The sequence below is a fragment of the Felis catus genome, chromosome A3 (genome assembly GCF_018350175.1).
Source record: "Felis catus isolate Fca126 chromosome A3, F.catus_Fca126_mat1.0, whole genome shotgun sequence".
NCBI classification, from domain to species: domain Eukaryota; kingdom Metazoa; phylum Chordata; class Mammalia; order Carnivora; family Felidae; genus Felis; species Felis catus.
The window spans coordinates 50,136,485-50,149,241 of NC_058370.1; the positions used below are offsets into that span (position 1 = coordinate 50,136,485).

At 48.5% G+C, this 12,757-nt stretch overlaps 1 protein-coding gene across 10 annotated transcripts in view; it reads right to left on the reverse strand.

Moving 5' to 3' along the window:
• NINL (ninein like) overlaps nucleotides 1–12,757 on the reverse strand; it is a 174,583-nt gene that overhangs the window by 36,913 nt on the left and 124,913 nt on the right. For 9 of the 10 annotated variants that reach the window (XM_045053960.1, XM_023251527.2, XM_045053959.1 and 6 more), the window contains 4 exons: nucleotides 10,661–10,770; nucleotides 9,360–9,688; nucleotides 9,027–9,065; nucleotides 6,364–7,530 (listed from right to left, as the gene is read on the reverse strand). In XM_045053960.1, coding sequence (XP_044909895.1) covers nucleotides 6,364–7,530; nucleotides 9,027–9,065; nucleotides 9,360–9,688; nucleotides 10,661–10,770 — 1,645 coding nt within the window. The remainder of the gene's footprint in view (nucleotides 1–6,363; nucleotides 7,531–9,026; nucleotides 9,066–9,359; nucleotides 9,689–10,660; nucleotides 10,771–12,757) is intronic. The other variant, XM_045053958.1, reaches the window with a different exon arrangement.

The following is a 12,757-nucleotide window of genomic DNA, read 5'->3' on the forward strand; positions in this document are numbered from 1 at the left end:
GATAAGCTGATGGTGTCCTATCCTATCCACCTCACCACACCAAGCAATTAGAGAAGTGTGAGGCTGATCATATAATGGGTGATTGTCCTCACAGATGGTAATGGAAACCTTCAAGGGCCCTCTAACAAAATAAAAACCTGGAAGCTGAAACCCCAGCTTTGAGTATTAAGCAACACAAAGATAGAGTTACCCTGAGGCCAATGCCTATGTCAGCACTGCCATCAGCAGCATGGACTCCTGCATTAAGCCAGTGCCCTAAAAGGAGGTTAAAGTGGCCCTGGATTGGGAGGCTCTCAATTCTCAGCAAATGCAATATCTACCCTTTCTGCAGAAAGCACCCTACTATGGCTCCTGAGATTTCCAGTGATTAACATCATGTAAACATTAGCTTACAAAGATCACCACAACATACATGGAAAAAAGCTGCCTCTGAGAGGCAGCAGAAGCAAAACAACAGAATTAGATCCCATAGGAACCTCAGATATTGGAATTACCAGACACAAACTAGAGATAAATATTATAAAATGTTTATGCAAATAAAAGATGGAAATAAAAAAATAAATAAGCAACAAAAACCTATCAAAAATGATCAGACCAAACAGGACAAAATAGGATTTTTGGAAATGAAAAAAAAAAAGGCAATGTCAAACTAAAACCTCACTGAATGGGTTAAACGGCAGATTTAGAGCTGAAGGAAGAATTACTGATCTGGAACACAGAAATGGGGAAAAAAAACACCCAGAATGAGACAAGTGAGAAAAGAAGATATGGAAGGGAAGAAATGGAGGGAAAGTGAAAAGCTCTAACATCATACATCTAATTGTAGAGCAAGAAGAAAATCCATGTTTTAAAAATAATGGCTGGAAGGGGCGCCTAGATGCCTCAGTTGGTTGTGTCTGACTCTTGATCTCAGCTCAGGTCTTGATCTCAGGATAAGTTCAAACCCCACAATGAGCTCCATGCTGGATGTGAAGTCTACTTAAAGAATAATAAACTGAGGGTTGACGGGGGGTGGGTGGGGGTGGGTGAGGAGTATTGAGGAGGGCACCTGTTGGGATGAGCACTTGGTGTTGTATGGAAACCAATTTGACAATACATTTAATATTAAAAAAAAGAATAAATAAATAATGGCTGGAATTTTTTCATAAGACACAAATTCAATGGGCACAATGCTTTTCTAAATACAGTAGGTAGAAAGAAAACCACACCTATGCCCTATCACCTGACAATTCCATTCTTAGGTACACTCCAACATAAATGTTCCAAAGACATGGACAAGAACTTTCTTAGCAGTACTATTTGTGATGACCAAAACCTAAACTAAACACTACTCAAATTGCCTATCAACAAGTGAATGAGTAAATTGTAGTATATTCACATAACACTCCATAGCAATGAACCATATGAATGAGCTACAGCTATAAATCTTGAATCCTCCAGATGGGCCCAATGTAATCACAGGGTCCTTAAATGTGGAGGGAAGGGGCAGGATAGTGGGTATCAGAATGATGTGATGTAAGGCAGACCTGGCCAGTCAGTCATCACTGTCTTTAGAGATGGAAGGGGGCCAAAAACAAGGAATGCAAACAGCCCACAGAAGCTAGAAAAGGCAAGAAGAGCAATTATCTTCTATAACTACAGGAAGGCAACCCTGCCAACATCTTAATTTTGGTCCAGTCATACCCATTTCCTTCTAAGCTCCAAAACTGTAAAATAATAAATTGTGTTGTTTTAAGCCACTAACTTTGTGGTAATTTGTTACAGCAGCCATAGAAAATTAATACACATATACAGCAATAACTAAACAGAGTAGACTACTTAATGTCAACAGTGGAATCTTGAAGATACTGAATATGTTCAAAGGGCAGAGAACAGCCCTTAAATCTAGATTTGTGTTCCTAGGAACACTATCTTTCAAAAAAGAGGGAAATTTTGAGACATTTTCAGATAAACAGAAACTGAGGGAATTTACTCCAACAGAGTTTCACTAAGGGAACTTCTAAAGACTACACATTAGAAAGAAAAAGATCCTATAAAGAAGGCATGAGATATAAGAAGGAATCTAACCAAGGGGAAAATCAGGCATCCAAATGGAGGAATTCTGCAAAACACCTGGTCTTGATTTTTCAAAAACATCAATGTCCAAATTCCTAGAAACACACAATATGCCAAAACTGACTCATGAAGAAATAAAAAATCTAATTGGACCTATGACTAGTTAGGAGATTGAGTTAGTTAATCAAACGACTTGTAACAAAGAAATGCCCAGGAGCTACCAGGATTCCCTGGTGAGTTCTACCACACATTTAAAGAAGAAAATGCTAATACTTCTCAAACTCTTCCAAAATTTGAGGAGGAGGGGACACTTCCTAATTCATTCCACAGGGCCAGCATTACTATGATATCAAAGCCAGATAAAGACAGTACAGGAAAACTAGAGACCAATATCCTTTACCAATATTGATGCTAAAATCCTCATAAAATACTAGCAATAATTATTGTTTAATAGGTACAGAGTTTCTGTTTGGAATGATGAAAAAGTTTTGGAAGTAGTCAGTGGTGATGACTGCACATTGTGTATACATGATGCCACCAAATTATATACTTAAAAGCAATTAAAATGGTTGATTTTACATTAGGTATATTTTACCATGATAAAAAAAAAAGTCAACATCCACTGACAAAAAAATTAATAAAAAAAGATGGATACACTCTTAGATTAAAGGATATGGGGCACCTGGGTGGCTCAGTCAGTTGAGCAACCAATTCTTGATTTCGGCTCAGGTCATGATCTCACAGTTCATGGGATCAAGCCCGATGATCGAGCATGCATGCTCGCTCTCTCTCTCTCTCTCTCTCTCTCTCTCTCTTTCTCTCTCAATAAGTAAACTTTTTAAAAAAGGATATTAAAGAGATATGATTAACTAAATGCATGGCCTGATCCTTGATTAGATATAGGGTGAGTGAACAATCTAGAAAGAACATACCAAAACAACTGGTGAAATCTGGATGTAGAGTGCAAATTAAAAATAGCAGCATATTCATGCTAAATTTCCCATATGTGATAATGATCCTGTGGATATGCAGGAGAATGTCCTTGTTCTTACAGAACAACATGTTGAAACATTTAGCAGTAAAGAGTCATAATGTCTGCAATTATCTCCAATGATTCAGAAAATATTTTAAAAGGGTATGTGTAGATTTGTGTGTGTGTAGAGCAAAATAGCAATAGGAGAGGTGACTGTGGATAAATTTAACCCTGTGGATATTCAGGTTACTCCTGCTATTCTCTAAAATACTGGCAGAAATTCTTTCACAATCCAAATCTGGTCATGTATCTCTCTGCACTTTGCTTTCTTTTATGATAAAGGCCCAAATCTTCACCATGGCCTTCAAGATCCTGTAAGTCTGAGTTCTGCCCAACCTGTGAGCCTACAACTGCTGTGGGTTTGGAAGGTGGTCGCATGTGTTTACTTACAAGTGGCCACAAGGCCAATACACTGGGAGTTGTGGCCAAGGGTCTCCTGGCTGGTGTTGGGGCCAGACCTCCCCTCACAGAGCAGGAGCTGGGACTGGGGACTCAGCATTGGGGTTGGAGGGATGCCAATGAGCTCAGCAAGCACCTGCATGTTGCTGAGCCTGGTAGATTCCTTCAGGCTGGTTTTGTGTGAACCGGCCTCTCAAGGGCTTCAGAGACAGGTGTTCCTCTCTCCTTTCAGGATTCTTCCCCTAAAAATGCAGCCCCTTGGTTTCCCCTTCCTCTGTGGGATCCTTCCTAAATTCTCCACCCACCACACTCTGCGAAAGACACCACAGGCTCCTCATGTGTAACTGAATCCTGCCCTCCCCACTTCTTGGTCAGTGGCATTTCTGGGGAGTCCTCTGATTGCTCTGTGACCCATTTCTAACACCTTGTGTATATCCCATCCTCCTATAACTGATCAACTTGGCCTCCACACCCCTGCCAGTCAACTTCCTACACCTCTGATGCCATCACTCTGGTCCCCAGCCACTGTCACCTCTTGCCTGGACAGCTGTAATATCCACCTCCCCCTGCCCTCTGCCGGCCTCCGCATTGCCTTTATACCCACCCCACAGTCCCTGCAATATGCTCTTCTCAGTCTTCCTGGCTACCTGAGAGCACCTTTCCACACCTGCCTGGCTCAGAGCCCCAGCAGCCTGCCCCCTGAAAACCCTTCCCCTGCCCACGAGAGCTAGCTCCCATCTACATTCCCCCCTCTGCACAGTTATCTTCTCGTTCCCCAAAGCCTTGTAACCTGGGCCAAGCCTGCTTCTGCCCCAGCGCCTCCCCTGCCTTCCCAGACCTGACCCCCCACCTCCCAGAAAACTATCAGCTTGAATTGTGTTTGGTCATTTCTATACATTCACCTAGGCTTTCAGCATATGTGCACATGTCCCTGGAAAATGTACATGGTTTCAGCAGCATGGCCTCTAAGTTTCCTCATCCTTGAAACATGGTAACACATTTCTTCCTGACACTTGGACATGCAGGAAGCATGGTGCCTCCGTCATGGGCTGAAAGCTGTAAACCTCTGTTCTGCTCTTTGCTGCAATCCCTAGCTGCACTGCCACACAGAAGATGCCCCACAAACACTGTCAAAAGACCCTGCTGAGACTACAGCTGTGACTATAGTTATAGGGTCAACAGGTAGGGAGTGCAGACCAGGAAGAGCAGAGAGAGGACAAGGGCAGCCTTCTGACTCAGGCCAGTGAGCAGCAGACCACTTGGCACTGGGCTGGGGAATCTGGACAGCACAGGTGTGGGCACACGCATCTGTCCATGGGGAGGTGTCCGAGAGGAACGGCACAGTGAGATTCAAGGCTCTTGGCTGCTTTTGTGCCCAAGGCCCTGGGTGTGCCTGGAGCCTACCATGGACTCATGCACAGAACAGGCCCCCACAGTGTGTCCATAGGGCCGGAGACCAGCCCCTGTGGGGGGCTTGCTATGGAGAAGTTGGGATAGTAAGTGCATGTTCTACACTCATTTTGTGCTCTGTGGCCCACTGGAGACATGGCACCATGGCAACTTGATGGATAAGGAAATTTAGAAGTCAGGCCACCACAAACAAGGTGCTACATGGCTCAGAGACACCCACCTAAGAGGCTGCACATCAAGCAATGTCTATAAACTGATAAACAGCCCCTTCAGGACAGTTATCTCTGAGAGGAGAGAGGAGGCTTAGCAATGGTGCCTAGGGACTTATAGCTATGCTCATAATTTTTTGTCAGCTGGGTGGTGCACTGACATTTATTCTGTTTGGTTTAACATAAATCCCAACTCTCCTTTTTTTTTTTCCAAGGAAGCTACCCCACCATAGTCACCCAGACCCAGAAGCTGGTGCCTGAGCTGGAATGCAGGTCTCACCACACACTTGTGACCACATTCCAAGACAGACCCAAGTCACCTACTTGGACAAGTGACACAATACTTGACAGAGCCTCCATTTCTACAGGAAGTGGACCCCTCACAGGTGTGCTGTGTAGGGGTTAATGGGACTAAATGACACTTCACACAGAGCACTGACCATATCACGTAGCTGTGCCTGGCATGCAAGTACCTATAACCTCTCCCAGGGCAGCCATCAGTCTCCTAAGGAGCCAGAAAAGCATCTAAGACCATGTGCTGCCGCATCTGGAAAAGCTTAGTTTCTAGAATTCTAGGCTTCTGAGAAAGAACATGTGTCAGCCTGAGTCCCCCAGGGGATCCTGGGAAGGAGGAGGGCCTGGATGCACACCTGGGCGTTCTCTGCACTTTGCCCACAGACCAACATCTCCAGGACACCATCCCACCTTGAGGCTTCCCCTGGAGAGGAATCAACTGCAGCAGCATCTTGAAACCCCCTGAGCACTCACGCCCCACCCCAGCCTCCCAGAAGGTGCCAGGGCTGCCTGGATGGCTGCTGGCCTCCTCTGTTGCTCTACTTAGAAAGCACAGGAACTTGCAGTTCAAGGACAGTGCCTGGCACATGTGCTGGTGGGGCAAAGTAGTAGGTCCTGCTCAAAGTCAGCAGGAAGAGGGCTCAGGTGACCTAGAATTGAAGTGGGGCTCTAAACACAGTCTGTCTTTGTCTTTGCGAGATCAGCAAGAACTTCCTAAGGAAGACCAGGGGACACCAGTCAGCTTAGCTGCCCAGAATGACCCAGCTCTGCCCCTGCCCACTCGTTGGTTATCTGGTGACCTGTGGGATGCCCAGGGTCAGGGATGGGCTTATGACCGCTGCACAGGCACAAGAGTTACATAACCCCCATCAGCAGCTGTCATGAAACCCATGTGGGGGGGGGGGGCAGTGGTAGAGGTTAGAAGGTGTAGCTAGGCATTCTAAGAATGTTTAGAAACCAAACCTGTTGTTCTCTCTTGCATCTGCTTCTTTCTCAAGAGCCCAAACGACATACTCCAGCTGTAGCAGTTTGGTTTTCATGCCATCCTTCTCTTGCTCCAGAGCCATGTTGGCCTCTTCCTCCCGCAGGACCTCAAGCTGTTCCTGCCTGGCTCCCTGGGGGTCAGCAAGGTGCAGGTGGGAGAACAAGGTGCCCTCCTTGGCCTTGTCACTGCTGTGCTGCAGCCCTTGCTCCAGGGTGCTGTTCCCACACCAGGCCTGTTCCTCCAAGGCCTGCCCTTGGCTCCCCATGGGGGCCAGCCCCCCACTCAGGTTCCCAGCTCGCTCAAGAATGGCTGGCTGCCTCTCAGTCTCTCCTCTGCCTGATGTTGGGGGCTGAGCTGGTGAGGCATCTCCCTCTGTTTTCCAGAGCAGCTCCTGGGCTTCAGGCTGATTCAGACCAGATGGGCCAATGGCAGGAGGTACCAGCTCTAGGACTGCTTTCTTGTCCACCCCACATTGATGCACCTGTAACCACCTCCCTGGGGGGGCAGAAGCTACTTCCTCAAGGTCAAGTACACCCTGACCATCCTCTCTGAGGCCAAGGTTCTCCAAGGACCCTCTGCAGGCCAAGGCAGGGTCTAGGGCTGGGCTCTGCCTGGGGTCCATATGGCACAAGTACCGGCCTGGCACATCCCTGTGCCTGGCTTGCCCATGGCCATGCCCAGCACCAGGTTCCTGCCACACCAGTGACTGCTCCCTCCTGCCTGCACAGAGGGGCATGGGGCCACCCATACCTTCTTGGTCACCACCTGCCACTGCTGGCCCATCCTTCAAGCAGGCCTGCAGCATGTCTTCTTCCTGCATAAGCTTTCCCATTTGATTCCTACAAGCAAGCTCCAGTCTTTCCTTCTCCAGGGCAGAGGACCTGCATGGTTGCATCTGCTCCTCACCTGTCAGCTCCTGCAGCTTTAGCTGCTGCCTTCCACAGAGTGGGAGGATCTCCTTCCCTTTGCCCTCCCTCCACTCCTTCTCCAGATCATGCTGCTCTATCACCTCATGGACTTGCAGCAGGTGTTTCTGCTCTTCCTTCTCCTGCTGAGGCTGCAGCGCTAAGTCCTTACAGTGGGCAGTCTGCTGTAAGGCTTCCGTCCTTGAGAGCTTGTGGTTCAACTCAACTTCTGCCTCTTTCCTACAGAAACAGAGCACATCACAGGCACTGTGGGTGTAGATTCAGGCCCAGCCCTTCCCCCCAGGGTTGGAAAGGCCTCCTCAAAGGCTCTTCTTGTCCTGACTGCAAACCTCCTCTTTGCCTGACCTGTTCTGTCCCTTCATCTCCCATGCACCCCAGAGCTCCATCCATGCCCTGGGACCCTCCTTAGAGGGTCTATTGGAGGATCTCTTCAGTGGGGTTGGGTTCTACATATAGAAGCTGACATGAAGCCACTCACACAGATGACTTTTAGTGTAAGTTGATTATAATTAAATAGGATAAAATTCAGTACCTGAGTCATGCAGGCCACATGTCCAGGACTCAGTAACCACATGTGGCTCATAGCTGCCATCATGGACAGAGCAGACACAGGACGTGTCCCCTATCACAGGAAGTTCTAAGGATAGAACTTTAGTGGTCTAAAGCTTTAGTGAGCCATGTGAATCTTGCCCACAGTCAAAACTACCCTTGAAGATTTGGTAAGTTGCTGGAACCAGGACAGCCTCAGGAGAATGGGGTCCCAGCTGAGGTGGGGGCACTAAGGGCGTGTTCTCTGCTCCTGGCCGGTGCTGGCCTGAGGACAGGACATATGGTTGTATGTGGCTCCAGCTCCAGCCTGAGGAGGGGCCATGAGCAAAAAGGTCCTCCAGATGGACAGTGCAGGATGGTGGGAGGGGCTACCCTGCACCGACCCCCCCTGTTGCTGGTGGGGTCTAGAAGGACTTGGGTCAAGACCCTTATCACACAGCTCTGGGGTTTAAGAGGAAATAACTTAAAGCTCAGAAGAAGTACATGGGTTAAAAATGACCTTTATGGTCCTCTAGGAGAGGGACAGCTCCTGTCAGGCCTTAAGGGCCTGGGGCCCCTCCACTGTGTCATCTGGAGTGCAAGGAGGAGGGAACACCCACAGACTTGGAGGGCAATCTGGTCTTTCACAGCACATCTCATGTATTTGAGCTACCCCCAATCATCAAGCCAAAGAAGGGGAAAGTGTACCCCACCCAGACTGGAGGGTGCGTTTCCATATACAGGTGGCAAACATCCTGCAATCAGGGGGTGACTGATGCCATGTGTACTCAGCTCCACCACTGGAACTCCACTGAGCCCTACACAGCCTCTCCATGAGGAGCGGAAGTACAGTGGGCCCCTCCACTGTGAGTAGTCAGATCAGCCCTGGGTCAATGTATGGGCGTGGTCATCCCCGCCTGAGCTGGGCGGGTCCAAGACTCCCCACAAGTCACAGAGGGGCTGACTAACCAGCACCATGGCTGAAATAACTAGTCATTCATTCTATTAAGTCAGACCCATATGGACATATGGGTATTTTTCACATAACTATGATACCGTTGGATACAAAATGCCATATTCGTTTTCCAAATAAAACTTTCCTCCTCTTTGCTCATATATTTTGACCTTTTCAAGAACCTCACTAACCCAAATTACTCGTCTTTCCCATGGTTTTAGGGCTTTTATACCTTTTATCCATCTCCTCATGTGTTATATAATACAACATCCTGGAAAATTAGAATGAGATATTAAATGAAGAACATTTAAGAACCTTTGCTATCAGCGAGTCTAAGGCAGAATTCTACAAGGAATTTTAACTCCTCTACTCTAGTTAACACATTTTTAATGCAAAGAAACAATCCTTATGATCCTATTCCTTCAATGCTCACCCACCTGCCCTGAGAAAAAGCACCCCGTTAGCAGGCACTGTGATTCTGAGCAGTTTGCCTAATGCAATTTCAAATTCGGGTTCTTGGCAAGAAACCCTAGATGTGAGATCCTGAAAGGACACGGCACCCAACCTGACTCGCTGAAGCTCCTTCCGATGTCTCTGGCGCTGCTCCTGCTTCAGTGGGTCCTGTTCCTGGGCCAGCCGCTGGGCTGGGCCAGATAGCGCCTGTGCACAGCACTGTCCCAACACTGCCCTCTCTGTCAAGGGGCTGTGGGAAGCCTGCTGGAGCTGGTCCTGCAGGCCTCGGATGAGCTCCTGAGACTTCATGAGCAGCACCTCCAGGTCGGCCCTCCTGCACTCCAACACACGGACCTCAAGCCTGAAGGCCTGCTGCATTTCCTCCCTCTCCTTTGCAAAGTCCCTTCTCATCACCTCCATTTCCCTTTCATAGGAATTTACCTGAGAAGAGAAACGTGAGCAGCAAAGATAAAGAGGTCCTGAGAATGACTTACCTTACAATGTGAAACAGAAATAACGGACTTCCAGGCACAACATCCAAAGAACTGGTGGCCGAGACCCGACAAAGTGCACAGGCTTGTGAGGGTAACAGCTATGCTAACGACAGTCAAGCCTCCCCCAGGGTGCAGTGTGGCTGTGGGCTTCTGTTGTCTTGCATAACCTTCACAAGGGTCCCAGAGGGCAGGTCCAGCAGGTGGGGAACAGAGGCTGGGACCATACCAGACCAGGTGCTTGGTCAGGCCTCCAAGGAGGGCAGAGAGTGAAACAACTGAGAGAACTGGGGAACCTTCATGAGACCAGCAGGTGACTCTGAACATCCTTGAGGCAGGAGTTTCCAGCAAATGCATTCAGGGAGCCCAGGGCACAAGCGCAAGACATGTAATCCCACCTTGCTGCTACTCTTAACTCTGACAACAAATCATGAAAACAAGTCATGGATCCTGTCCCTTAACAAAACCCACTACAATCTAACGGAGCAGGAGAGAAGTTTATCTAAGAAGACAGACTCAGCCAGGGTCCTGGCCACAAGGTCACAGAGTACCCCACAAGGGGCAATCCCAGGGTTGTTTCTGCTTAGAATACAGCCAGGAGGTGTTCTTCCCCTTCAGCAGAGTGAGCAGGGAGGTCTGGTCTTGTGCAACCCTTGTGAATTTGGGTACACATAACCTCATTCCCTCCCTTAATTGGTCTTTCCTTATCTCTTGCCTACTTCCAAAGAGGGTGTGAGGCAGAATGTACATTTTATTTTAAAACGTTTCCCCATAATCTTTTGTCCCCCGTAGCAGGCTTACTATGGGGCCCAGAGTCTAGGGCACACGTGTACATGCGGAAACGTGCACTGCCAAGCGAAGCTTTCTAGCATGCAGCAGGAAGCCTCTCTGTGTCCCTGTGGCCATCCTCACTCCCCCTGACCTTGGTCTCCAGCTGGATCTTGAGGTCTTGGTAGTGTTCCTTCACCTGCTCCATCATTATCTCGGTTTCTAAACTCACTGGAATGCAATCACCCACAAATGAAGTGATGCCTGCAAACGAGAAGACATTTCCATTTATGACCTGCCAAGGATGCCATGGGTCTATTCCTAGCCTTCCAATCTGACATCTGGACAGCACTGAGTGTTCAGCCCAGCCTTCCTCCACCATGCCCCCCACCAAGCACAACCTTCCATGGGCACCTTCTGCAAAAGGAACGCAGTGCTGGTGGAGACAGCTGACCCTCAAAGGTTTCCACAAGCAATGTTACCTTGAGCTCTCAAAGTAGGAGCTCTTCAGAAATCAGGTCTCTTTGACCTAACACTCGTTCCTCAAAGATATAACCAGGAGGCTCCCTGCACGAACCATCAGGCCCTTGGATTCCCTAAAAGATGGCATACATGGTACTTTTACTACCCCCTGAATTCTGTTCCCGGATGATGCCAGGTACCCTGAGGAACTGGGAAGACAGACAAGGCACAGACTAACTTCTGGAGCAGTCAGTGCTTTATGATGAGGCATTATGAGCCTATTTCTTCAATCTTTTTATCTTAGCTCCTCCATTTTCTTGGAGACTCTATGTTACTTACTTTTATATGATAATAATATGGAGTTTCAACAAATACATTAGGCATGGTAAATACTCATGGAGCAAAGCTTCTGACAGATCACAGGAAAGAGGACATAAGCGACTGCTTGTTCCAGATGACTTTTCTCACAGACCAACAATGTCAGATGTCCTTGCAGCTCATTTTGTGAGGCACCCATAGAACCACAAGCACCACAAGCACCACCCCCTGGGGCACCAGGCATTCCCAATGCTGTGTGTGTTGAGAGGCACACCAAAGAGTTGACTTAGAATGTGGGTTTTGGCTACTGCTCAGGTTTCATCTGTGTTGGGTCTGGGGCTGAGAAAGTGAAGGGAAATGACACACCCCTTAACTATTTTCCATGAAAACAAGTGACAGACTGAGAACCATGTGGTTGAGAGAAGTCAGGACAAGCACCTTAGGAAAGAAAGCAGCCTCTCCCTTGACAGCTAGAGCTGCCACATGGTTTTGGCTGAGCAGGCCTGGGTGAAGGAACACCAGGCTGGAGTGGCTCCAGCTGGAAGCACTAATGGGACAGCCACCGTGATCCACACAGCCCTTCCCCCAAGACTCCCCTGTGGCAGCAGACAGACCCCCCCCCTCCTTTGAAGGGACTGATGGAAACTGTGATCAGATGCGGGGGGGGGGGCAAAGGGAAAGAGAAAGGGCTTTGGTGGGCAGATCAGTGATGACATAAAGCCAGAGGCTGCCTTTCAGTGCCACAACCCAAGGTCTTCTGGACAAGGGCCACCCAAGGTACAGGACACTAGCTCTGCTGCTCCCTGGGTTACAAGTTGGTGGCTCTTGACAAAGGTTCCATGCTCTGTGTATCCCGGGCTCCTCTCCAGGGACAAGTTCCTCCTTGTGGTCAGGCTGCCCACCTAGCCACATGTAACACTTACCTGAGGATGTGATAATGTCCAGTGTGCTGGCCATACCCCAACACCTCCCAACTGAGGGCTGTAGACTACAAGTCATGGACTTGGAGCCATTAGACTCCACTAAAGAAGGCCTAAAGGGGCGAGGAAGCTGGACCCACATGCACAGAAAGCCCCACTCAGTTCCCCTTGGAGAGTCCCATGTTGGCTCTCTTAGGTACAAACCTTTTTTTTCTGTTTTATGAAGTAAACAGCTTTAGGACAATATGGTAGCTCTGAGTGCTCTCAGGATTGCAGATGAGAATAAGATGCTCTCTGAGGGGCTGACTCTGCCTTGATACGCAGTCAGTGGAGGCAGCCAAGTGGCCAGAGGTAGGGAAGTCCTGGCGGTCCCCTTGTGTACTCCCACCAGCAGCAGCATGCATGGAGCCATGGGCACCATGTGAACTTGCATGCTGCCGACTGCACACAACTGTAAGGAAAGGCGGCAACCAGCCAAACCCACCCTGTCCTCCAGAGGAACCACGGAAACCTCAGGGACAGCTGGGGCATCTGAACCCCCACCCCACCCA